Raw genomic sequence first — 27,825 nt, 5'->3', positions numbered from 1 at the left:
CCTGCCAGGCTTTAGTGATCACCCAATAGCTGCTGATAGGAATTTTTTTATAGGGAAGGATTATTAAATGTTCTCCAGTTTATATATATTAGCTACTTATCTTTAAGAACACTGTCTATAGTGCTTTGTGACAATAATTTTAAAATATCATAAGGTAACTTATTCTATTGCTTTTTTCAACTGCCATGTTTTTATTGTCCCGACATTTTAATCCACTTATTCAGTGAAGAAGTCAATTCTCATTTAAAAAAAAAATTCTCAAGTTTCTTACACTTAATGTAGAGACAACATTCTTGGCACCCCCCATGTTTGGATTTCTAAGTTTGAAATGCTCTGAAAGAGGAAAGAATTCTTCTAAGTTCCAAGAGGTCTAAGATTTAAAGAGAGCAAACTCTGTCCGCGGGTTTTCATCAACAATGCAAAGACTAGGAACCTGCATCCTGATGGGTACAGGCTCCCCTGTGGGTAATGGTATGTCTAGGCTGTACCCTGATAGGGACAGAGTCCCCTGTGGGTAGATGTGCATTCTGGGATGCACCCTGACAGGGACAGACTCCCCTGTGGGTAGATGTGCATTCTGGGATGCACCCTGACAGGGACAGACTCCCCTGTGGGTAGTGGCGTGTAGTCTGACTCTGCTCCGAACCTTCAGTAGTTTTCCTCATGATGCAGTGGCGTGGCAGTGAAACTGGGCTGGACATGCAGAGAGAAGCAAAGTGCCCACCTGAGCTTCTAGTGCATTCAACAAAGAGCAGAGGTCAGTGAGGGAGGAAACTGTTGTCAGTGGTTTGTTGACACTAGTGTATACCCAGGGTTCTGTTTTGGAGGAGGAGTGTTGTGGCTTGGACATCATATAGACTGGATAGGCAGGGACTGGAAAAAAGATCTGTTCATGCCTCAAAGGACTCATGGGAGCACAGAACCATGATCAAATAAAGCATCTCTTTGCACCTAGGCCCAACACCCTCACACAGCCACACAGAAACAAAGAACTCAGTCTGGAGAGGGAGATTTGTCTGAGAAAATTCTTATGAAACTAAATTTACCTGGAATTGGCAAGATTAGCTTTTTCCCCCTCCAGAGCATAAACGAGACTTAAAATAGAAATTAAGTTCCATTACAAAAAAGTAAGTTTCATTCCTCACACTTGGATTTGTGGCCTGTGAAAATGCATGACCATTACACAAATAGAAAATTTTCCATCTGAGCTGCTACCCAGGCAGTACACGATAATTTAGCATGATGGCTAACTAATCTTTTAAGCCAACTTGAACATGAGCATGTCACCTCAAAGCAATAGAAAGAAAGAAAAATTCTAGAAATCTTCTTGCCAAAGTCCAAAGCCTTCTTCTAGTGAAGATTTCAATTTGATGTTGTGATGCTCCGCATTTCTATTGAATGGTGAAGTATGTGTCATTCATTAAACTCTCATTCATTATGAAAATAGACTAGCAAATTATATTCTTTGTAAGTGAAATCATTATGAAAGTAATTCAAAAAATACATTAAGCTCTTTCACAATCTTTGTAAAGGAAAAGCCAAATAGTTTTAAACACATTGCAAGGTCATTATCATGTAAGTCTTAGATCTTACTTTTCATTAGTTATTTTGTGAATTATGTGCTGCACACATATCTAAATTTGCTTATGCTTTGCATGACACAAACTGCTTTTTATGTGAGCCTGGGAGAAATCACATTTCAATTATTGGTTTCATTAAGTCTAAAATAAAGATGAAATTCTAGTTTTTAAAATACTGCATTAAAATGTTCTTTTCTTTTCTTCTCAACTTTGTGTGTGCCTGCTTTGCTTCACAGAGACTGTAACATGATCCTTCATCTTTTCAATTTTTGTATTCAATCATCATTTCAAACTTGAGAGAGCAGAAGCCAGGCAAGCATGTTGCATGTTTAAAATAAGGTTGTTTGTCCCTCTTTGGAGTTGAAAACTCAGTTATCAACTTAAATTAACATGGAAGTCAGAGCAGATTTAGTGTCTCTCTGAGCTGTGCAGACTTACAATGCTGTTCATGACCAGGAACATGCTGGTACATGTTTGTTTCCCAGGAAAAATAGAGCCCTATTCATTATTCATAGAGGGCCTCCTGTACAGTGAAGACATTCATTCTCCAATGCTTCTATGACTGGGGTGTTGTGAAGCCCAAAGATGTTATTTTTGGAAGATAGTCTACCAATTAAAAGCAAACAGCACTGGATTGCTTAGTAATGTCTTCAACATTGATTGCCTGTGACTGCGAATGAACAGAGCGGGAGGCAAAGGCACATGACCTGTTCCTCTGCTGCCTTGCTTCAGACACCTCCCTGGAAAGAGATTGTTAGTAGACACAACTTCCAACTTTAAATCTCAGACATTTTCCTCCTTAATGTCCCAAGTCACTTGAAAAACATTAGATTTATTCTCTTACAAACATTTAATTATTTCTCCCTGAGATGTAATAAAATGTGCTAAGTTAATATAGTAGCAAGACTGAGTACTTAGAGGTGAGTTCGGGACATGAAGACAAATATAACCAAATTCTCCAAGTGAAAGACAATAATATTTTATATGAAACTAAATATATTCTCCAATTTTGTCGCTTATAAAGCATTGAAGAAAACCTGGCCGTGGTGATTGATACCCATAATCCCAGAACTTCAGAGGCTGAGGCAAGAGGACAGGGGGAATTTCCAGGTCATCCAGAACTATATATACAGGGGGTTTGAGACAATCCTGGGAATCAGGAGAACCTGTAAATAAATAAACAAGTAACTGAAGATTCTGAAAGCAAGTACTCAGGGAGGTAGAGGGGGAAGAACCATGAGTTTGAGGTCTCATGAGTTGAAGGTCTCATGAAGAATCCTGAGTTATGGCCCTGGCTGAGGCCCTGTTTCAGAAAACAAAAAAACCCGACAACACAGAAACAGATACAAAGGCAGGTGGAGAACGTTGTCCATAGACGTTTTATGTAAATTAAATGCCATTGAATTTGTCTAGATTTTGGCTTACCATTTAATGGTGCAGATCAGGGTCACTGTGATTTTTCTTAACTAAAGATCTAAAAATATTGGTATTTGGTACTTGTTGGGCCAGCCACAAGCCTACTGGCTTATCGCTCTTTTGTTTAGTTGTTAATGATCTTTGAAAATGTCACACATTTGGATTTAATGTATTCATAGAATGGTGAAAAAATTTGTTCCATGTGAAAGATACGAGTACATTTATGAACATTTTAAGGACACTAACAAGTAATAAGGAACAGATTATTTTTGCATATCTTTATAGTTTGAAAGCTTTTATTTTTTAATTATGTGTGTTTGTGTGTGTGTATGTCTGTATGAGGGTATGTGCACATGAGTGCAGTGCCTTCTGAGGCCAGAGGAGGGTGTCAGATCTCTTAGAGCTGGAGTTACAGTGACTGTGAGCTGACAAATGTAGGTATAGGGAATGAACGTGGGTCCTCGGCAAGCAGGTCCCCATCTTTGTACTTCTGATACCTGTGTATTTCTACATGAAAGTAAATGGTTAGAATTTGGAAGTTCATGTGAATAATAATCATTTTGAAAAGCTTTCTCCTCATCCCTGCCCTGAGAAAGAACACTCACTCTTAAAGGAAAGGTTATTTTTTTTTTTCAGGAATTAGCTTGATACCTCCAAAATAAATCACCAAATAGAATAACATGATTACTATCTTTGTCAAAGAAGGAAGCTCAGTTTATCAGGGAAGTTTCTCGTATGTTCCTAGATTGACATAATTGATTTGGTTTTATGAAGGCTTTGGGCTCTTTTTGCAGAGTTGGTACACTAATATCATAGTAGCTGTTGTTTTCTACACCATCCTTCTGTCTTTCTTAGATCCAACAATAGTCGTTTGTATGGTTACTTAGACATGTGTGATTGTAGCCAATGAATAGAGAAAGGCTAATTGTCTGCTTGAGCTCAGGACCATTCCCCCTAATCCCTTCCATTAACTTCCACAGAAAAACAACTTCTGCTTTATGGTGTTGTAACACTCAACAGAGAAGTTTTATTTACTTCTATTTACAAGTACATGTAGCAAAATCCATTTAAAATTTTTATTGTTTTTCTTGGTAATTTACAATGGATTTGATCACTCTAATTATTGTATTTTGAGGTTATATGCCAAATTAAAATTCTAAACTTTGAGTATTCTGATTATTATAGGATGTTTGGATCACTTCCCATCATTAAAACTAATTTTGTATCAGTTGTAACATTATAAACAGCAGTGTTTATTTCTATCAGTATAAAATTTTCTTTAGTTTTTTTAGATTATATAAACAATTCAAGAGATTTTATAATTTATTCCAAGTAACATTTTGTTTTCATCCTTTTCTTACATAAAGATAATAAGTTGAAAAAATATAGCTTGGTCATTATAAATGCAACACATTATAAATGCAACACCACCTTTTTAAATTTCCATAGAAAATAAGTAAAGGATTGTACACCTGTATATTAAAAAACATTAATAATAGTAATATTTTGTCTGTGAATCATCCTTTGTTGTTTTCCCAAAAAACTAAGTCTGTCACCATGCTTATTTTGTGTTGAAATAATTAATGACAGGTTGTTAACTTAGGGCCTTTAATACTTGTTAAATGATTTTTATAAGGAGGAAATGTATTCAACTGACGGGAGTCTATAACATATGCAGCAATTGCCTTTAAGGAATGACATTGTTCCCGGCACCAGATGATCTGAGAACTGTGCGAAGCTTAATCCATCTCTCACAAAAGCAGAAGGACTGAGTCATGACTGCCAAGATGTTTGGTTCCAATCATCTAGGTGTGTCAGACTCACTGCTTAGCCCCAGAACTGTCTCTCACAGCACCCATATCTGAATTTAGAATGAGCTACAGAGATGAAAGTTGATGCATCTGCTGTGAGATTTTCATCTGTGTCAATCTTACATTTACATAGCTGATTTAGAGATGCTTCTAAAACACATGATGACCTTTAAATAATAATAGTCTTGAAGGAGTCTATTAATATTGTGAGCCATCAAAAAAAGGAAACCTTTCCTTACTCATGAAAAAAATTATGGTATAAAAAGACACTCAAGGAAGTATCACGTTGGCCAAGATCATTTCAAGGCATATAGTGGTATTAACAGCATTTTTAAGCATAAATATTTTGTTGTTTAATATTTAAATGGATTTAGTAGCCTACGACACATCCTAAGCATAAAAATCACTGAAGAATTGATTGAGGGCAGATACTTGGATCATTTATTAATATGGAAAATTGGAACTAGTGTTTTAAATCTTTGTGATACCTAAAAATATTCCCTGCTTATAGCTTCTAGATGATTGATAGTAATATTTCAAGTAAATATGAGTGGTGCTTATGAATATATGAAATACTCTCATTGTCTTTGTTTCTGGTATATGTTAAATAATTACAGCTCTTTCAGTCTTCTTGGCTAAACCCTGTCGTGACTATCAGGCAAACTTGAATCAAGAAGATCACACGATTCCCCTCTCAAGCTAACTACATCTGCCTTCAGAGTCTTAGAGGATCATGGTAGGACAAGAAGAATCCGTTGTCCTCGGTGTCGAGACCCTCCCGTTGGATCTAGGAAACCCACAGGTTCTAGGCTACACCAAAGATGTCGTTTCCACTGGTGTCTACCAGCATTAGATACAGACTTAACACTCCTGTTAGAACTCTTTGTGTTTGGTATATCATCAAATGAAATGTCGTTTTCACTCTTTCTGCTTATTGTTCCCCATGTAACCCAGCAACCTTCCGTTGTGTGTGCAATGCAGAGCCACTGCTAAGCCTCTCATGGTGTTTTCGTTGCAAAATCTGCTTTTCAAGAGGCAGGTTAACTCAGCACTTTTGATTTCTATGATGTAGAATAGACACACTCACAGTTCATTCCCTTGCTTTTTATGATTCCATTTGAACTTATTTGTCCACTTAGATCTAAAACACACAAAAAGAAAAGCTAAAATTCAACCGGTTTCTCATTCATGAGATAATACAACTGAGCAAAACAATTTTAAAGTTTATAATGGTGGCTTTTTGTTTTTCTTTTGACCCAACCCAGTTTCTAAAAATGTATTTTTAAAATTTTTGATATTCTAATACAATTTCATCAAGTCTTAAAAAGCTACAAGAAAAAATGTCATAGGTTAGAGTTTTGTTTTCTACAGAGAAATGTTAATAGCTGTTTGTTTTACATTTGTGAGATAATGGTAAGAATTTTATTTTGCTCTGGAGATTATATCAAATACACTCATGTTAAAGGTATGACATTCATTTCAAAACCATGCTTTTTTACTTATTAAAAATTGAATTTCCTGTAGAAAACATGGGTAGTATAGAAAAAAGAAGGAAAAATTTAAATGAATCTACTGGGGGAAATAAGATTGCATTTCAGTTCCTTTGATATCCGGTGTCAGCTTCTCTAAAGTCTAGAAGCTTCTTGTGGAAAACCCACCTGAATACTGACAGAAATCCCGACTTCATGGTCAAAGCACTTGGCCTTTGTACCTGATGTTTCCATCTTCTTTCGGACCACTTTACACGTGATTCTGTGTGGCCTGGCACACACCGTGGGATGACACTAATGCTTCTGGGGTTACCTGGAGACCTCTTTGTCATCTTCCTGTACCATTGTCTTGGATGTACACTGCAATTTGCTCCATGCTGGAAAATCTCCCGACGTGGATTCCACAGTGCTACCTCCAATTTGTTTTCTTATATTTGTCTCTTCCTCAGTTTCTCTTGTTCAGATTTTTGAATGGTGTCTGTGTTTATACTGCTTTCATTTGAAAAAGCAGAAAACCCAAATGGTAGTACACATAAACAGCAGGATGCTTATTGACTATGTAAGAAGAGGTCTGGATCTGGAGTGGTGATTCAAATAGGAAAGCAGGAACCTTGAGTATTTCCGCCAAAATCAACTTGGAAGGAGAGGGTTTATTTGGCTTATACTTTCACATCACCGTTCATTATTGAAGGAAGTCAGTTCACTCATATATAACAGTTCATCATTGAAAGCATTTGGGGCAGGAACTCAAACAGGGCAGGACCCTGAAGACAAGAGCTGATGCAGAGGCCATGGAGGGGTGCTGTTTCCTGGCTTGCTCTTCATGGCTTGCTCAGCCTGCTTTCTTATAGAACACAGGACCACTGTGAGCTGGGCCCTCCTGCTTCTATCACTAATTAAGAAAAGGCCCTGCAGGCTTGCCTACAGACCAAACTTACAGAGACATTTTCTCAATTGAAGTTCCCTCCTCTCAGATGACTCTAGCCTGTGTCAAGTTGACATAAAATTAGCCAGCAAATTTTATTTCATCGTTTTGTGTGCTTGAGTGTGTATGTGTAGGCCCACAAATGCTAGGAGAGGGCATTGGATTCCATGGAGCTAGAGTTACAGGTAGTTGTGATCCAGTGATCCACCTGATATGAGTGCTGAAAACTAAACTTGGATCTCCTGGAAGACTAGTAAACTCTCTCAACTAGTCAGCTGTCATATTCCTCTTGCTTTTTAATCAGGAAAATAGTTCCTAGAAATTTCATATTAAATCATTTTGGTCAGAAATGGTTCATCCACTCCAACTCAACACTGTTTAACTGAACAGGAAAAAGGATGGGCAACAGTGACTTAGGCCAATGAGAATCTTTCCTTGGGGTGAATAAAGGGCCTGCACACACATTTCTCATTGTGATTGACAGAGGCTGCCCAATTTGCCTGCACCTGTGGTTGTTGAAGACCAAATTGTTTTCTCTAAAACCTGAAGTCTGTAACGTTCCATTTATGTTATGGCTCCATGGGTTCTGAAAACCAGCCAGGGTGGGAAAGTGGGTTGGAAACAGGAGTCTTAGTGCCCATAACATGTATTTCCAACAGGACCAACCTCAGGATTTCAATTATTGTTCTTGTCTACCAAGCCAAGCACCATATCATAGAAATCCATTTTTCAAATCGTATCCTCATATTCTTCTCATTTCCCAACCTCCTAGTTTACGTCTCAAATACCTAAATCCTTTACATGGTGACAGAGCATTATGGGTACCTCCTCCTGAAGTTCTCTTGCTTCTGTCTTTGCTTCCTCTGTATAATATTCTTCAATCTTCTTTTTCCTTACTGTGCCCAGAATAAACGTGGTGGCTGGGGTTCAAGCTCTAAGTCATTGGTGCCCCCTTATTTCTAGTCAGGTCTTTTCTATGAATTTATCTATCATACCATGTGCTCATTTCAACACCTCATTAAGGTGTTGCCCCCAGATAGAATTCTAACTTTGTTTTTTTTTAACCCTACTTCAAACAATGCAGTATTACACAGTAAGTGGACTAGTCAAATTCCCTAATTCTTTGGCATGACTAAAGTTCACAAACCAACGCCAAACTGTTTGACCCTTCCCAGTAAATTTAAGCTCACCTATTTATGCTTGAGGGAACAAGCAATTTCCCATGCATTAGCCTTCCAACAGGTCTACAATGGCTACAGTAGCCTGCTGCTATATAGGTGTATGGATTGCTCGTTAAATGTCAAATGATGAGGCAGTCTTTAAATAATCACAAACCATCTCAACTCTTTTTTTCACGCATATGTGTTTGCCAGAACACACATGCAGGTGGAATCCTGAAGACAACCTCTGGTGTCTCCTCAGAATTGCTGTCTACCTCCTTGAAAGAAAAGGTTTATTTTTGTCATTTTAAATTTGCGTTTGTGTGTGGGTGCACATGTAAGTGAAGGAGCCCCAAGAGGCCAGAGGGATCACATATTTCTGGAAGTGGAATTACAGATGTTTGTGGGCCACATGATTTGGGAGCTGAGAACCAAACTCTGGTCCTCTACAAGAACAGTATGTGCTCTTAACTGCTGAGCCATCTCTTCAGCCCCCTTCCCACCTCTCTGAGACAGGGACTGCAGTAGACTTAAAGCTCCTTAAGGAAGCTGACTCCTCCTTTGTTTCACAGGTAGGTACTGGCATGTGTATGAGTTCCAGGGGATAGGGCACAAGTCCTCGTGTGAGGCAGGCACTCTGCCACACTCTAGGTACAGCTTCAGTTTAAATTCTAAAACAAACCCAGATCCTCCTCCAAGTCTTACTGATGATGGGTTCAGGAGGACTTACTGGAGAGGAAGATAGACTGAATGAGGATGATGATGATGATGAAGGTGCCCATGACAGAGGCAGACAGAAGGATTTAGACTTCAGGAGTCTTTCTGGTTACCAACCACCAGGAGAACATCCTCCTGCAGGTTTACAGTCAAATTCTACAAAACTAGTCCTCACCTTGCAGGGATTTCTCAAGAATTGTGAAAACAGTGTCCCTGTGGCAACTCTATTGAACAGGATTTCTACTTCTTTTCTTTCTGATTGGTCGTTTTCAGGATCTCCATGCTCATTAGCATAAGAAAGGCCACGGAAATTAGTTAAACAGGAATCTCCTCTTTGATCCCATTTCACAGAACTGGAAGGAGAAAATGACTAGGTTCTCCGTTTGAGAATTCTGAAAACTTGGAAGAAAAGGATAAGGTCAGTGTGTTGAGAGTATCTGATGAGAGAAGGTTAAGACACCATGCCCTTCCCAGTGTTTTGCTTCACGCCTTACCTTCTGCCATTATTGTACCTCCACACACTGAGAACCCAAGCCTAGCGATTTAGGAACCAAGTGTTTTGTAGGTTAAATCTCTCTCTCTCTCTCTCTCTCTCTCTCTCTCTCTCTCTCTCTCTCTCTCTCTCTCTCTCTCTCTCTGAGAGAAAGAGACAGAGAGACAGAGAGAGACAGAGACAGAGATTTAGGGGAGTAAAGATCTATGGCTCTCTAATATGTGCATTCACTACTTGTTTTTAGAAAATAAAAACACCGAGAAAAGCAGAAAGCAGCTAGCCACCGAGAGAGGTGGCTCTGCTACGCTCCCAGATTTCTTTTCTGTGTTTATCTCTTCCCTGGCTTTGTGTTAGTTACACTGTGGCAAGAGCAACAATTGGAAATGCGATGTTCTTTATCTCCCGAAAAACATAGCGCAATCACAGTTACTGGCCTCAAACACTTTTTTCATTTTATTGTGGTTTATTTATGTCAGGAAAGGTAGCATTTGGGATGGGTATGGAGACTGTGAAGTGATTGAGAAAATAGGGACCTTGCGTTTCTAATCTTTTCCCTCCTATCTAATGGTTCGCGATCCGTTCCAGGTTTTGCGGCTGACTCTGCCTCTGAATTTCGGCGGTGCACTGGGTAGCACGTTTCTCTCCCTCCCTCCCTCCTTTCTCCAGTGTCAGTCTCCAGGCTTTTCTCTCTTCCTATTTCAAGAAGACTCGCACAGGCTCCCCCAGTCTGTGTGAAGCTGAGGTTTCCCCTGGATCCCGTACATCTCCATCACATACCTCCACGCACACTCCTCCCCGAGAGCCCAGCGCTCACACCCACAAACACGCGAGCACACACTCGCGCCGGCCTGTCCATCTCCCTCCGGGGGGAGCCGGCGCGCGGTCCCACCTTCGTCGCACACACTGGCCAGGCGAGCTCGCAGCGCTCCACGACTCTGCGGCTCGGAACTCGGACCGCTGCTCTGAACGCCCCCACTGTGGTATTTTAAAAAAAGAAAAAAAAAAGACATTTCTTTGCCTTCTCCTCCTCTCTCGCCTTTCTCGCACCGTTTTTTACCCGAGCGGCTAGCCGAGCCGGCTGCATTCCCAAGCCAGCCCTGGTTGGCTTGCCATCCTCCATCTGGCTTATAAAAGTTTGCTGAGCGCAGTCCAGAGAGCTGCGCGGCTCGTCCCCTCGGCTGGCGGAAGGGGGTGACGCTGGGCAGCGGCTAAGGAGCGCGCCGCAGGCTCTGGCGGGCTTTCGGCTCCAGGGGCAAGGTGAAGAGCGAGCGCACAGGGAGCTGGGGACTGCCGAGGTGGACTTGCACGTTGCACCATGCCTTCTTGGATCCGGGCTGTGATTCTTCCTCTCTCCGGGCTGCTGCTGTCCCTCCCGGCCGCGGCGGACGTGAAGGCTCGGAGCTGTAGCGAGGTCCGCCAGGCTTACGGTGCCAAGGGATTCAGCCTAGCGGACATCCCCTACCAGGAGATCGCAGGTAAGCGCGGGCGGGCGCGGGCGGGCCCGGGGCCCGCTGCAGCCCCGAGAGGCGGCGGGGCTCCCTCTCCCTCCCCCCTGTTGCTCACTTGGTGCTCACTTTCTGCGGGTGGCTCCCAGGGACCCCGCGTCCCTGCATCCAGGCGGCTGAGGCTTGTCCCGTTTCTCCGGCGGGAGGAAGGTGTGCGTGCCGGCCGCCTCATTGTGTGCACACACGCGGGAGCACCCTCGCCCCCTCCCTGGCTCTCTGCGTCTGCTCCCGCGCCCGGCCACCTCGGGGGCTGGCCTAGACTCGGCCCGGGCCGGTAGAGCTGGGGACGGTCGAGAGGTGACTGCTGGAGAAGGCAGAGAGCTGAGCGGGGCGCCCACCGCATCCCCCTCGCCGGGGCAAACTTGGGAGAACTGCGGCCACAGTTCTCTCAGCGCCACCGTCTGAGTGGCGCCTTCTCCACTCCCGCCTTCGCGCCGGCGGGGGCGGTGGAGAGACGCGGAGGTTCCTCTACTCCATCTCTCCGTTCTCCAGGTCCTTCCCGGGGACCGAACGCCCGGCTCCTGGGCTGGGGACCGGCCACTAAGGGGACACGTTGCCGCGGCCCCCAGGATCTGAATGTTGGAGCCCCGGGGCTGTAGCGGCGGGGGAGGTGGGGGGTGCTTCGCAGTCTTGTCTGCTCCAGATTTGGGGCGGGCTTTCCCGTTAGGGTGCCCCAGTGCTTCCCCGATTGCGGTTGGTCACTCGGGCTGGGGAGACAACCGGGCCACCCGGCGCGGTCTCGAGCTCCGGCCCGCGGGCGCACGCGGCGGAGCTAACTTAAGCGGGTGACCCGATGGGGGCGTTCGTCTCCGGGGTCTGCATTTCTCGGTCCGCAGCTCGCCCGATCCCAGTCGTTCCTTCCTCCCGAGCTCTCGAGCCCCCACCCTCCGCCGGAGTGTGCGGCCCTTCGGGCTCCACCAACTAGTGCTGAAGCCTGGGTGTGTGTTTTCCGGCTCTTAGCTCCAACCGAACCCGAGCTTCTTTGGGGCTCGGTGAATGAACCGTGTAGGGGACAGATAATCCTTTAGCTGAGTGGGAACTGAGCTGAAAGAGGCCCAGGGAAGACTGGAGATGATGTGAGGGCGCGGGCTGCTCAAACCGGGTAGCTGGAGTCCTAAGTGACCTCAGATCGCTGGATCGCCACCAGACCGCGTCTTGCCAAAGAACCGGTGGAGTGATGGGAAACACTTGCAAATATCTTAGAACATCTTAGTTTTAATACGTTGTGGAATTACTGCTTTATTACGTTCGATCTCCAAACTCTAGGAATGAGGGTCCTTACTTACATCACCATTAACACATTTCTATCAATTTGGGAATTGTCAAAAGGGGGGAAAAAGAAACCATGCTCATACACTACAAACAGCGCGGCGCTTTACGTAGAAGGAGCTTTTTTCAATTCACAGTCAGGCGTTCTGTTCCCTGGGTCAAGAAGGCTGCAGAAGCTGTAGTGAATTATAAGACTACTCTTTAGTCTCTGGGATTTCGCCCACCCCACGCCAGCACTCCCTAATTTGTTAATCAATGACTAGAAAGGGACTGCGCCTGCAGCTCCTTAAGTTTCTTAACACTCCATTCCCTTTGTCTACTGTTATTTCATTCTTTTTAATTAATTGATAAGGATCAGCTTCACCTTTTTAACTCCCCAAATCTCAGGAAATTCAACTTTTAAAAGGCTTGGAGTAGGGATCCCTTCTAGGAACTCGTTTTCTCCTCTCTAATCTGGCCATTTTAAAACTGTGTCTTTTAAACACACATATTTCCCAACGTGATTTCAGATAAGATATCTCCAAGAAGAAAACAGCTAAGTATTTTTAAATTGCATCGGTATTCTTTAGTATGTAACGAGACTCCCAGGAGACTAGCACTGACCCTCAGCACCTTCCGGGGGCCTGACTTATCAGAGTGCAGAAGCACATTGTAAATAATTTCTGTAGTCACCAATTACTTTGCTGGAGAACATTCCCAGTGGCTGTGCACATGCTTCAGAAGTAGTTTAGCTGCAGAGGGTTTTGGCTGTTGTATATCTTTTGTCTTCCCTACTGCCTTAAAAATCACAGACTACTAATAGCTCCGAATTCCGAAAATACATCCACCTCCCTACACTCACTTGGGCCAAGAATGAGTGCAAGCTGAGGACTTTTTACCTTAAACCCAGTGTCATCCAATGCTGGTTGGCAGGACCAAGGTCCATGTTCCCGTGGGGTCAAAGGCACATTTGATAGGAAAATAATGAATTGTAAGATAACTGAAGAGTTTCTATTCGGGGGAGTGTATTTTTGTTTTCAAAGTCAACTTTACACAGTGCTAAAGTAAATTGCATTTACTATTGCTTTTGGAATAATCACAATTAAATAAACGTGCCCTTCCTGTCCTCCCTAGCTCTTGGTAATATTTACCTTCAATTATCTAGTATTGGTAAGAGTTAGTGTGGGGGCTATCCTTTCTTTAAACTCTTTTTCATCCCTTGCCTTGCTTACACGTCCGGTGGTTTGCCGGAGAAATGGCATGTCTGTCAGGAAACCTGCATTTAAAAGAACCGCTGTTCTGGCTCCAGGTTCCAGTTGAGCCATGTTTGGGAGTAGCTTGCTTAGTGGAATAGCTGAGAAGGAAAAAGGATATTATATTTAATCTCAACCTTTTTAAAGTTTTACTCCAAGCTCACAGTTGTAAAACAATGTTGCCCTTTTCTCCTCCCGGGGTAGAGAAAGGTGTTCTTCAGACTATCAGAGGGGACTATCGGTAATATATAAACTTCAGTTCTTAGGAAGTGCCTTCAGAGGGGGAGTTGGCACCATCAATCTTCACTCAGCCTTGATTTTAAACCCATGTCGGCAAATAAGATAGACTCTCCTCCTTGGAAGATCTCCAAGGGAGCCGACTCTGGAGCCCCACTTAGCGATCCATTCTAATACTTGGGAATTCCTGTGGTACAAGGAGTGTTTCCAGAAATCTAGCCAAAAGCCTTCACAATGGCCTTGCTTGTTTTCTCTTGTTCTGTGTGCTGGGAAGATCCTAAGCTCAGAGCATCAGGAGCTTGGTAAGGGACCTTCTGATCAAAGGTTCACTCTTCCCTCAAGGCTCATCATCCCCATTTCTTGCTGGTGCTAAGCATCTCAAACAGTCCCATAGCAGATAACAGCACTTGCTTAGGCTGGGGTTCAGATTAGCTGTAGAGTGCTTGCATGGTGTTCACAGGGTACTATGTCCTAGCAACATACACATTCATATACACTCACACTCTGACATACACTCTTGCTCACAGTCTCACACACACACTCTCACACACTCATAGACTCATACCCATTTATGCGGTCACACCCACACACTCACACCCACACTCACACCATGACCCCTCTTCCTCACATACACGCACAGTGAAACCTATCACCCATATAAGTGAGAACTCAGAGAACGTTGTTTCAGAATTTCTTGTATTTAGCTTTGTTGAGATCTTTATGATATTTCATACTTCAGAGTAACTTCTTAGCTTAACATGATTCCTCTCTCCTTTATTTATCTAATGTAACTTTGTTTAACACTTCATATATGGAAATTATGTGCCCATCACCTATTTATACACAACACTCCAGCGGGCCGGATGGCTCAGCTAGTTAGAGTGGTTGCTGCCAAACCTAACAACCTGAGTTTGATTGGTGGAACACATCCAGTGGAAAGAGAGGCCAACTCTTTCAGGTTGTCCTCTGACTTCCAAACGTGGGCCATGGCACCATGTATACACATAGACAAGGGTTCAGAAACAAAATAAATACAAAAATACTTCAGAAGAAAATATTACTTTACTCAGTTTTTCCAATAAGTTAGAATAGATTTTATAAATAAAAAGACAACAGTGAAGACTAAAGTAACCGCCCAAGGGTGACTCAGTTGACAAGTCTTAGAAGGAAATTCAAACCCAGGAGTTCTGGCTTGAGAGTCCACAAACCTCTAGTTTGGCCCATTGCCCTCTAGAATGAAGCCCTCAGCATTTGTTGAATTCACACACGCAAGACCTATTCTTTGCCCCTCTTGTGTGTGTGTTGTGTGTTGTGGGCCAACACATCTATTTATGGATTCCCATAAGTTGTGAATGCTGAATTTATATTGGGTTGCAACATCTACCATTTCCCAAATCATTTTTCCAGTTCATTTATTGTATCTATCTGGTTACATAAAATATATGCATTGGTTTCTTTCAGAGTACAGGGTATACTAGAATATTAGCTTAGTCAAAAACCTGGGATATTGGGTTAGTCCAACAGGGCTTTTGATAGATCATTACCCAGAGAATAGAAGCTAGAGCAAAATTCTACTTTCACAGAATAGAACAAAATTTAAAACCAACTGTTTTTAATATGTGTTTTACCCTACTTTCTCTCTCAGATATGTTTAGAGTTGGGGTACATTTGGACATTAAAAAAGCGTTAAATGTCGGGTGGTGGTGGCACATACCTTTAATCCCAGAACTTGGGAGGTATAGGCAGGCAGATCTCTGAGTTGACTCCAGCCTGGTCTACAAAGTGAGTCTAGGACATTCAAGGCTACACAGAGAAACCTTGTCTCAAAAAAACCCCAAAATACATAAGTAGCTAAATAAATAGAAGAAAAGAAAGAAAGAAAGCATTAAACTATCTTCATGTCTTTGATGCGAATTTATTAAATACTTATGTCAAGATCTACTGTGAAAATGGGACTTTTTTTCATATTCTGCTAGTGTTCTTGTGTTTTCAGTCTATATTCTGGCCTCATATATATGGATGTTTTATATATATATATAAACATAATAGGCTTGGCTTTGTTTCAGTGATTTTTAGCTCATTTTCATTTCCATTCACATGTAGATATCACAGTAACATAAGTGGAAAAACAGTATTGGTCATTCTTACTCCCTCATAGCTGTCTTCAGCATCTTAGATTTAGATAAACTTTAAGTTCCATTTCTCTGCCCTAGGCAAAGGTTTCTGACCTTTGCCCTCTACTTTGTCAATGGACAGCTACCTCAAAGTCCTCGGGATGAATAAAGTGAGTCATGAATGAATTAACTGTATTTCAATTTTTTTCTTTCTATGGTTTGGCAAGTCAGTAGATTTCTAAAATAATTGATCTATTTCCAGGTATCAAAGCCATCTGAAGTCCAGGTTCTTAGGCAGTCCTCTTATTAGATTTTTGATCTAAGAGTCAATTGAAAATGCTCCTTGTAAACAAAGATAGCTCAGCTGACTTACCAAGAGAATAATCTCTCATTGTTTAAGGACTGACACACTTTTTTTTTCTACATAAGACCCATTTTTTTAATTGAATTGTCTCTCAATAGTTTGTGACTAGAAATGTAGGCCACTATCAGGATTGACTCGAAGTACACAGCATTCTGTCCTTAAAATATTGTGCTTAAAAAGATTCTATTCATTTCTATAAGGAAAAAAGTAGTATTTAAACTTCTGGACATTCATAAAATACAAAATTGTTCTTTCTTGTTATGTGACCTATTCTGTAAAACTTGTAGTAAAATAATTGTTGATCAATGGTTTAACCCCAGTTTCTGTTTTATTTAAACATAAAAAAAATTATACAATTCCTCCATAATTTACATATCTTTGAAGAGTTCTAGCTATCTAGCCATTATAAACAACTGTTTTAATATTTTCAAAATCTTGATGTTACTTCATCTTACCTTACTTCATCTGCCAATATCTGCTGTCATATCTTTTTTTAAGAAATTTTTTAATTCTTTTTACATACCAGCCACGGATCCCTCTCTCATCCCTCTTCCTGCTCCCTGTAACACCCCCAACCCACCCCTCCCCTTTTCTGAAAAGTTAAGGCTTCTCATGGGGAGTCAGCAAAGCCTAGTACATTCAGTTGAGGCAGCTTCAAGCCCCTCCCCTCTGCATGAAGGCTGTGCATGGTGTCCCACTGTACCTAATGGGCTCCAAAACAGCAGCTCACGCATCAGGGCTAGATCCTGATCCCACTGTCAGGGGTCCCTTAAACAGACCAAGCTACACAACTGTCTCCCACGTGCAGAGGGCCTAGTCCAGTCCCATGCAGGCTCCACAGCTGTCATTCTAAAGTTCACGAGTTCCCACCAGCTTAGTTCAGTTGTTTCTGTAGGTTTCTCCATCATGATCTTGATGTCCCTTGCTCATAGAGTCCCTCTTCCCTCTTTTTGACTGGACTCCTGAACCTCAGCCTGGTGCTTGGTTGTGGATCTCTGCATCTGCTTCCATCGGTTACTAGATGAAGGCTCTATGATGGCTGTTCTATCTTTTCACTGCATATCATGAAACTTTAAGTAGCATACCAGTTATTTAGCATTATCCAGTTGCCAGTGTTTTCTATAGCACCATTTGAAAAGCATTGCCAATTCTGATGTAGTAGGCCTGTAATCTCAGCACTAAGGAGGTTGAGGCTGGGGGAGCTGGAGTTCTAGGTTACCCTGGGCTACATGATGACACCCTGTCCTAAAAAAAAAAAAATCAAACAAGAGCAACAAGAAAAACAGAAAACAACCAGCCAAACAAGAACAAAACTGTTTAAATCTCTGGTTTGGAAAATATGTAAATAAATGAATTCATAGTGGTAAGTCTTGGATAAAATTATCTAAATTGTAATAATCTGGATGAAAATCATCTGAGTTTTAATGACACTTGGTTACCATTATTCTGGAACTCTTGAAACAGTAACAAGGAACATAGAAACGAGTCTACCTTTGAGCAGCATCTGGCTTACTTCAGGCACTTTGCCCGTGTAGGCAGTGAGTGTTTATTGAGTATGTGCTGTGTGTAATCCCCTGTGCTTTGCGCTTGCTCTGTAGTTCAGGGAACTTTGATTCCAGTGGGGGGGGGGGGGGGGGAGAAGAAACTCAGGGCATCATTGAAAACTTAGTCATTCCAGCTGAGATAAGTGTGTAGCATAGTTATGGGATCATTTCATCTAAATGGAGGGTCTTAGATGTGCATCATTAAGGAAATGCAGTGCGATCTGAACCATGGAAAGCTATCAGTAAGGATGGGGACAGAGAAACGTGCACAAATGACATGTCCATGAGCATGAGAACACTGGAAAACACGAGAAGAATTCCAGAACCCGTGGTAATGGGTTGTGGTGAGAAGAGATGTGTGAGAAAGAAAAAACAGAGAATCAGAACCGAAGGGCTAGATTAGCAATGTAGGATTCCCAAAGGTAGACCCTTGCATATCAGCCCTATGTTTATCAGCTTGGCCCTTTGACTGAAATGTTTACAGATGCTAACTCAAGGTTTACACACTCAGTTGTTTTAAGTGTAAATCACCTAAAGAGGGGATGGGAGTGGAGTGGTGAGGAGTGTTTTACCTACTTAGGACCTGCCTGCCTAGGATCCCATGTGAATTATACCTGTCCTGCGTGCCATGGCTAAAGCAAACTCTGGGACTAGAACCCTAAGATGCTCAGCCCTTTGCAACTCTCTGCCCTAGACACTTCTATCATGTTGTGAAGTTCCATTGCACGTAAGTGCGCATGTGTACACAGACACAGACACAGACACACACACACACACACACACACACACACACACACACACACAGAGGACTTTCTCTGTTTGCTCACCCAGCTCCAGGCTGAAAGATCCTGTGACCTCCTGTCTTTCTGTATGGTGACTGTTCAGTGGGGAAGAATTCATGCCTAAAAGGACTGATTTCTCTCCCCATACAACCTCAGTGACCATCTGGGGCCCGGAATGCTTTGAACTCCCTATTAAGGCTTTGGCCTTTAATCTGAGAGTAGTAAGGGCCGTTGGAGAAGTATTTCCATCAGGATAGGCCACAGTTTTGAAATCTTGCTTTGACTTCTTTGATAGAAATTACTAGAAGGGAAGAATATAAACACAAGAAGAGAGAGCTACCATTTTGAATGAGAGTGTTGATCAGCTGTGGAAGGAATCATGAAATATTTAGATTCAATGGGTCTTGCCTAAAATTATCAATCAATCAATCAATTGTCATTTACATAACCATCACTGTGTGATTGCCCATGGACAGTGTGGGTGAATGAGTGGGATAGAGAGGACCAGGCAGAGAGAGATTAAAAGAGAAATAAATGTCCAGGAATCATTCATTGTAGCTAGAGTTTTCCTGCCTGGCCCACAGTCAGGACAAATCTCTCTCACCCGCCAGTCCCAAGCCGCTCAAACCCGATCAAGTAAACACAGACACTTATATTGGTTTCAAACTGTATGGCCATGGCAGGCTTCTTGCTAACTGTTCTTACAGCTTAAATTAATCCATTTCTATTAATCTATACCTTGCCACGTGGCTTGTGGCTTACCGGTACTTTACATCTTCCTTATCCTGATGGCGGCTGGCAGTGTCTCCCCCCCCCAGCTTCCTGTTCTCTCAATTTTCCTCTCTGTTAGTCCTGCCTATACTTCCTGCCTGGCCACTGCCAATCAGTGATTTATTCATTGACCAATCATCAACACATTTGACATACAGACCATCCCACAACAATTCATTGGCCTACCAAGGCAATGACAGTACTTTGGCATAATTTATCTGGTTGTTTTTTTTTGTTTTTTTTTTTAGTGGATACAAAACTCACTATCATCAGTAAGTCAGCAGAAGATTGTCAAAAACATCAGTGTGGCTGATAGATATTTCTGAAGTAAGGTTGGATGAATGATCAATACTCTGAAAGCATCAGGTTAGCAACAGCCAGGTAGTCGACCATGTATATCAGACAATTTTTATTCCTAGAGTTTCGCTTTTGTATTGTGCTAGTATAAAAACAATTCTAAATCTTTCAACAAAGTAGAGAACTATTTAAATTTTGTCATCATCTCCCTAGGATTTAAAACATGTTTAGGGGATCATGTAAATTTCAAAGGTCACTACTGACTATTAGGACAGGAATCAAAGAATGAAGTGGCCAAATATAAGGAGAAACCTTGAAGGATGGGCAGTGTTTGGCGAGGGAGTGGCAAGAGAAGGTGGAATTCAGGGTGGAGTGGATAGCGAGTGTGTGAAGAACAGAGACAGGAATTTATTTGGAAGTGATGAAAAATTATATTGAGCAGCATGGGTGGGGTTGGATTTTTGGAGATCTTTGGACGTCCTCAGATGGAATCTGGCAGGAATTAGGTCATCATCCTGGGCTGTTGGCACTGAAGTGACATGATGGGAGTATTGTTTTAGATCAGTTGAGCACTGTAAAGAAGATGGATTAGAGAAGGGATTTTTAGAGGCCCGGTGGGGAGAAGGACAGCTGAGATGCTGCATCTGATCTCTAAGCAGGAAGTGGACAGTCCCAGAGGAAGATAAGGGGAGAAAAGAAGGGTCAAATGAGGCTATCGGAGAAGAGAAAAAACGTAAACTTTAATGAACTAAAAGGAACTTACAAAATCTAGACTCACTCATGTAGAGGTTCCAATACAAGCATCTAAGGAAGATGAGCTGTTGAAGGTCTCTGCCTGAAATAATCTGCATCAGTTGAGATGCTTTTGGCAGCAGGTCAGAGAAAATACCACCTCACTTGGTTTATACAACTATTTCTTCACACAGCAACAGTCCCAACATAGGTCAGGGAGAAAGAAGTAAGAAAGCAGCATGTTTATAGTATCTGCAGGGGCCTTTGCTTGCTCCTCTCTCTGCTCCTGGATCCTGTTCTAACACATCTCCATATGAGCACAGGACAGCTGCCAGAGCACAAAAGTCAACGCCAAAGGCACCGGAAGGGACTGTTTTCCCATGTGTGTATCCGCTGGTGAGAAGTAGGTAGACACGGGCTTCTGATTCCAGAATTGCTTCCTATGATCATACTGGGAAGGGGAGGGGAGGGGAGGGGAGGGGAGGGGAGGGGAGGGAAAGGACGGGGAAGAAAGAGAAGAAACAGAAAGGGAATATGGTTCCAGGGGAGAGCAGTCACAGTTACACCCCAGCTTGGTAGCTGATGGCCAGTGAATTGCTTTGTGAATGTCAATCATCTTAAGAAGAATCCCCCCAAATTGAATGGTGGCAGAGAAATTTGAGAGAAACTGACTAGGTTGTATGATATATCCGTGACATTTCTTAACTCTGGCTAGTGGCGAACTGACAAATATTCAGTGGTCCTGCAGAGGGATGAGAAGCAGTCCCCAGTCTGGTGACATTTGCAGTTTCTGTGTTACACTCGTCAGCACCTATGCCAAGTTACCAACAGTTTCTAAACATTTACTAGTTGGCTCTTGGGAATTATAGAGAGGCTGGATCATCTTAGGAGGGATGCATGGAGTCATTAGGAACATCTCATAAAACTCCTACCTTTGTGCTCTTCAATATTCGGACTCCTTACTCCCTCCTCCTTCCCTCCCTCCCTTCTTGAAGTAATCACAATATGCTTCCACAGTAAGAAGGCAGTGATCTGGATGAGGGCTTCTCCATGAACTCCACGTGTTGATACCACTGAAGGGCTGACTCTACCCAAATGTCTGGGCCCTGTCTCACCAAGTGTCTGAATGAGTAGGACTAGATCGTGCCTACAGTCTACATTCAGGAATGTTCCTGGGTGATGACGCTGTTGTTGGTCCTATCATCCTTGGCTCTCTGAAGAGCAACACTGAGGGTGCAAAGTGGGTTTTAAATACAGACTTCTGCCAGCATGAACAGCTAGGTGTCGGGTATTATTTTTTTGCGATATTTTCTACTTTGATCCATCAGGAGAGTACTTTGATACTCTAGACTGCACTGTTTATCTCTCTGGATTTTTTTTTTTTTTTTTTGGAGATTATACCATGGCCACTTGGGGAAATTGAGGAAAACAACCATCTCCCCTGTCCCTGGAACCAAAAGGACTTTCCTGACTGCTGCTAGCGATCTGTCGTCATTAGTAAAGGGACCCTTTGCATTGCTTTAGAAGGGGAAATGGGCAACAGAATTGGAAGTTTCTTTCGCTGTAAGGTCCTTGCTAAATTGGCATGCTTTCTTTCGGCACATGTGAATCTTATTGTATACGCCCTTTTATCTGCTCTGGAGGAATTTAATCCCTCTGCCTCATCTTTCAGTTATGCCCACGCTGGCCTCCAGGTATAGAACTAGCCATTTTCTCCCGATCTCTGGGTTCATATGTTCATACACAGAGCTGGTCATTTTTCATTTTTGAATGTATCTAATTACAGATGAGCAGATCCATTCTGAGCATGCCCACCAGGGCTCCACAGTTTCATCATTGGCAGGAGAGCCCCCTATTATAGTTCTTGGAATTTTAAGAAATCGCCTTTGTCCCTCTGTGCCCCCAGGACAGCTTTGACACAGGGACCAGTGTTCCTCCAGGGATTCCAGGGAATTCTGGATATTGCCTCATAAAGTTGTAGTGAATTTGAGGCAACTATTTTCTTTGCAGGGAAAAAAGCCTTTTGAAGTCTTCTGAAGAAGGATGAATACTTTTCACTTATTTTCTTAATGGGTCAGAATACCTTAAAGTCAATAACACTTGTGAGGTGAACTTCAAAAAGGTCACCATGCATGAAGCGTCACTATGTACCAGTGAAAAGCTTTAACCTTTATCTGGAAAAAATTAAAAGGAATTAGTGTTCTATAGTTGCTTGCTTTTCCTAATATTTTTTTTTTCTGAATCCTAATGACTGATGAAACAAAATGTAAAACATACAAGTGCTAAGGTTTGGTTTTTTTTTCTCCAAAATGCTTAACAATTCTATTTTCTTAAAGTTCACTGTAGTGATTTATTGCAGAAGGAACAAGTGTTGGGAACTAACTTATGAAACAAGTCATCCCTCTATCTCCATGCCATTTACCTTCCAGATCCTACACCTATTCCTACCAAGAAGGTTTCAGAAGACAGGTTTGGTTGAGCTGTAAGTGCAAGCCACCTGTAAACAAATCAAGATTTTGTCAGTTCAGGTGGATCTCTGTGAGTTCGAGGCCAGCCTGGGCTACCGAGTGAGTTCCAGGAAAGGTGCAAAGCTATACAGAGAAACCCTGTCTCAAAAAACCAAAAAAAAAAAAAAAAAGATTTTGTCAGTGACTTATGTTTTCTATTTGCCTAATAAAGAATTTCAAAGTCCCTAGAGCTCCAGTTGAAGAGCTAGAATTCACTCCTAATCTCATCTGTCACCTCTGGAAGTTCAGGCTTCTTGGTCACCTTTGACTGATGATCTCTTAGAGCTCTTCCTACAATTGACTTGCCTTGAACTTGGCACAAAGACTTCACTTTCACAGTGTCAAGTGCTAATGTGCGAAAAGCTTGTATTGTGATTTTACTGCTCACACGATTCCGTGGTGTCTCACTGTGCACTTTCTCAGAGTCTCGGGGGTATTAGGCGTCTGGAGGTCAGGTAGCATTTTTAAAGCTTAGGCCAATCTTTTTTATAAGAGTGCAATGAAGACTATATTCTCTTCACCTAAATTGCCATGTGGTTCTTCTGAAGGCCAGTCCAACCTGATATGAAGTACCATTCAGAATGGCAAATCTCTGTCCTCTACCCACAAATCTACTAGGAGGACGCTTGCCTTTCTTACTGCCTCCTTCTCTATCAGCAAAACAATAACCTGGTGATATCTTAGCACTGTTTACAGATATTCATTATGTGCTTTGAAGGGAGAGTTAAAAGGTAGTATACAAATGCATTTTTCTGCCTTGTCTGAAATGTGTAATGTATAAACACATTTAAACTGGAGTTAAAAACATGTTAGGTTAATCTAATATTCATGACAAAAAAGAGGAAATTGTGCATTTTTTATTTTGTTTTAACAAAAAAATATTTAACACATGAATTTGAATAGTATCTCAGTCTGGGTTATTGATGTAAAGGTAATAATATTATAGGAAGTCACATGCATAAGTCTGATTATATGAAAGATCCTTAGTGAATAAAAGATTGGCTATATGCAATCTCATTGGGTAGAATGATCTTATGTGGTAACCAAGGTTGCATTTTTGCAGCTGGAATGCAATTTCCTACTACTGAAGAGGCTATAACTTGTTTTCAAACGAATTTTAACCTTTCTAACCATTAGTTTATAAAGCATAATTCTTGGCAAAACTATTGTTAACCCTCTGAAATACTTATATTTTTAAAAATATGACCTTACATTTGAAACAAAGTTTTAAAATGTTCTGTATGTTATAGAAGTCCCTGAAGCTGTTTTATTTAGGGCGAGAAAATGAGCCTGTTTCACAATTACTATAATCTGCGAAAGCAGAAAATGGAACAAATAGGCAAGAGCGGGCTTTGTGCAGCCCGACGTTTCCGAAAGCTATCTTCATTCAGGGTGACAATCCGGATTTTAACCTAATTAAGCATTAGAGAGAACCAGTGTCCAAAGAGATAAGCCCGAAGGTTCCTGGAAGCACCAAGCTGCTGGCAGCTTCCAGCTCTGCTAGAGAGCATGGTTTGGGACATCTGCAAGGTGCCACGGATGCCCAGAAGGAGGCTCTGCTGCGCAGTGCCTGTCGGTAGGTGTACCACCTTCGGCCGCGTTTCAGTCTGGTTACTGTGGAATTGATTTTCATGGCTCCTGACAGAAGCTGTTTTCAGCCCACGAGGAGGAAGTGGCTGAGGCCGATACTCCTAACACAAACAGCAAATTGCTCCCTGCCTGTCATAGCTTTCCAGGTCTGTTACCTTAAGGTTCTAATGGCCTTTTAACAGTCTTTCCAGCTGAGCAACAGATGTAAAGTATCTTGAACATGGAAAGCACACCCCCATCCCCTACCTCCCTGAAAGAATCATTTTTTTTTAAACAGGCATTGTACTAGTACTGCATCCTAGGATCTGTCAGTGGTGTTTTAGATGTGAAAAAAGGAAGTAAATTTCAAACATATACAAAGTGTGGTAAATCTGCCACTGAATTGACCTGTTCCAGGTTGCCACACACCAGGAAGTGAGGTCACACATACTTATGCTCACTGTCAAGGGTAGCCCTCTGGGGTAATACTCTATCAGGGAAAAATAATTTATGGAGTCCTGGGAAGCTTCTAAAATTCCTTATACTTTAAGTCAATGTTTTAGTACTGAAGTTCACAATACCATTTTGAAAAACAGAGCATTTCACTTTTAGAATTATTCCTCACTCACCTTGGTTTCCCTTTGTGCTACTCTGTATGTTCTGTCCTCTGTTGCTTATGCAGGGAAATGTTTCCCAGATGGACAGCTGGGTACTCTGCACAGAGAATTCCAAGGCCAAATTGGAGATGGTAGAAAACAGTTGGGATTTTAGTCTTGTGGACTTGGGGATTCGGTTGTGTCGAATTGTAGGCTTTTCCATTTTAAGAATGAGTACAATAGTGTGCCTTTTAACTTCACTGATGTCTGAGAGTGCTGTGTATTTTCCACTTTGCAATGGTAGCTAGAACACTAAAGAACAGATGAGTCATCTCCCTGTCTCCAGGAGCAGGCTGCCTGTTACCTGCACTTCTCATAGGAATATTCAGCAGTAAGTATGTGAGCTGCTACCATATTTGTGCCCAGAGAATGAAGATATCCACAGTGCAACCCCATGGGAAAGGTATGCGGTTTCCTCTCCTCCCTCTCTTCCTCACTCCTCTATCCAACACATCTGGTTTGCTCAGGAGCACCCACTTGTTGGGTGTTAACAACAACAGCGAAAACAATTTAGTCTGATATAGTTAAAAATTTGGTCCAATCAGTGTGGCCTCTGGACTAGCATTTGTTATGAGGATCTTGGTGATGGTGTAGGGCTCATACAAAGACCAACTCCTGTCGTTTCTCCTCAGCTTTTTCTGAATCTGTTTGTGCCTCATTTTTTCCTCACATGTAAACAGAAATAATAGAGTCCCTACCTTTCATCACTGCAATTGAATTTAATAGTCATAAAACCCCTTGCACACTCCTGAAGTGTAGTCAAGGTCACAGAAATGCCAAAGAGCACACAAAAGATAAGAAAGGCAACTAATCAGGGTAGGGGTTGCTCATCTGTGTGGGAGGAGAAGATGGGCTTCTCTCAGCTCCAGGGCCCTGCTGCTCTGCATAGCTGACCCCAGGGTTGTGTACTTCATGCCTGGCTTTGCCCAACTTGAGAAACACCAGGTAGCCATTACCCGGTTCCTGGAATAGTCACCCTTTCGTTGGCTTTTCTAGGCTGGAGGTCTCCCGAGTCAGTAGCTTCACTTGGCTGGCCTCTTGCCACTGACATCCTTGTTCGCCTGGTTCAGTGGCTGCCCATGTGGGTGTAAACTCAGCTGCTCAGTCTTTGCAGAAGGCTCTAAGGATGGCTGGGCAGGGCCTATCCACTGTAGTGTGAGGCAGAGCCTTCCCACTGAGTGCTATGTGCTTCAGAATTGTTACTTGAGATTGACTTGCCCACCAGACAGTCCATTCACAGGCCTATGGGCAGAATTTGGGTCAGAATCTTCCTCCTCTTCATAAAGGAAAGTGCAAACATTCTCCTCTGTTCCCATCTCCTTCATACAGACTCTTCAGGGCATTGATGGGTGTTCTTGCTGTTTACCCTCTTTTTGGTTGGACCACAAACATCCAGCTTGATTTAGAGACCTTGTTTCCTAAGGTCAGGTAACAGATCCTCACACCCCTAGTGTCTACCAATGGAAAATTACTTAAGGAATAAGCAAAATAGAACCACTTATGTATCTGCCAATCGTTGTCCCCGCTATGTGGACAGCACGAAGTCTTTCAAAGAGTCATAGAAACAGTCAACTGGGGGCTGTGTGAATTCTTTACCCAACAATCTCTGGTCTTCTGGGCACATGTTACCAAAAGCTGAGGAACCCAGTCCTTGCCATATTCTTAGAATGTAGTTATTGTACTGTATTCTTACATCTTCATCTTTACTCTCCCTACCTAAAGAAAAGGGAAATAACATTGCCTGACTCATGATCCATGTGAACAGCATGAAGAGAGAGGTCTTCAAGAAATAATAGCTCTCTATCATGAGTTCATGACATACAGACGGTGATGAGGAGTCTTTATCTTACCCAGAAGCAGCAGGAAGGCCAGTTCACTATAATTTCCACAGAGATGTGGTCCTTTTAAATTTCATTTGATGATCAGCATCTAAGAGAGAAACCCTTTTATAAAAAGATTTATTTTTATTATTTTTAAATCATGTGGATTTTAAATTATTATATAATTATTTGTACATATGTGTGTTTACCTGTACATGAGTGTAGATGCCACTGAGAATCAGTAGGGGGCTTTGGGTGTCTGAGTGCTGCAATTGGTTGTGTACTGCTCTCTACCGATGCTGTGAACCAAACTCAGGTTCTCTGCAAGTGCAGTATGCGCTGTTAGCCACCTCTTCAGCACAGATCTTTAAAAGGTAGCCTTGAAACACCACTAAATGTCAAACAGATAATACTTTAAAAAATTTATTCTTTCTTCCCTTTAGTGTTCAACTTGGAAAGAAATGGCCATATTGTGTCTGCCATACTGCCCTCACAGTTCTGTTCACTGTAAGCAGACAAGTCTTATGGTTTGCTTTGCTCAGTTATGAATTTATTTATTTTCAATTGGAATAATAACAGTGCACATTTATGGGTATTGTTTGACAATTCAGTATACGTACACAATGTGAAGTTATCAACTCTGAAAAATAAACAGCTTTTCCATCTGCTCCCATATTTACTATTTCTCTGCACTGAGAGGCTTTGTGTACCTCTGTTCTGTTCTCCAGAAATGATGATAGTAGGCGGTTTAAACTGCAGTTAGCCTCCTGTGATGTAGAACACTAGAATGCATTCCTCCCATCTCTCTATATTTTGGTACCCACTGTCCAGCTT

General features: G+C 42.1%; 1 protein-coding gene across 2 annotated transcripts in view; it reads left to right on the top strand.

Moving 5' to 3' along the window:
• Positions 1-10,010: 10,010 nt before the first annotated feature.
• Gpc6 (glypican 6) overlaps positions 10,011-27,825 on the top strand; it is a 1,071,516-nt gene continuing 1,053,701 nt past the window's right edge. The window contains exon 1 of one of the 2 annotated variants that reach the window (XM_052732493.1): positions 10,011-11,067. In XM_052732493.1, the coding sequence (XP_052588453.1) occupies positions 10,908-11,067 (160 nt within the window). In that variant the 5' untranslated portion in view covers positions 10,011-10,907. The remainder of the gene's footprint in view (positions 11,068-27,825) is intronic. The other variant, XM_052732494.1, reaches the window with a different exon arrangement.

The sequence above is a fragment of the Peromyscus californicus genome, unplaced genomic scaffold (genome assembly GCF_007827085.1).
Source record: "Peromyscus californicus insignis strain IS unplaced genomic scaffold, ASM782708v3 Scaffold_12__1_contigs__length_115047231, whole genome shotgun sequence".
Lineage (NCBI taxonomy): Eukaryota > Metazoa > Chordata > Mammalia > Rodentia > Cricetidae > Peromyscus > Peromyscus californicus.
This window is presented reverse-complemented; position numbering and strand designations above follow the sequence as displayed.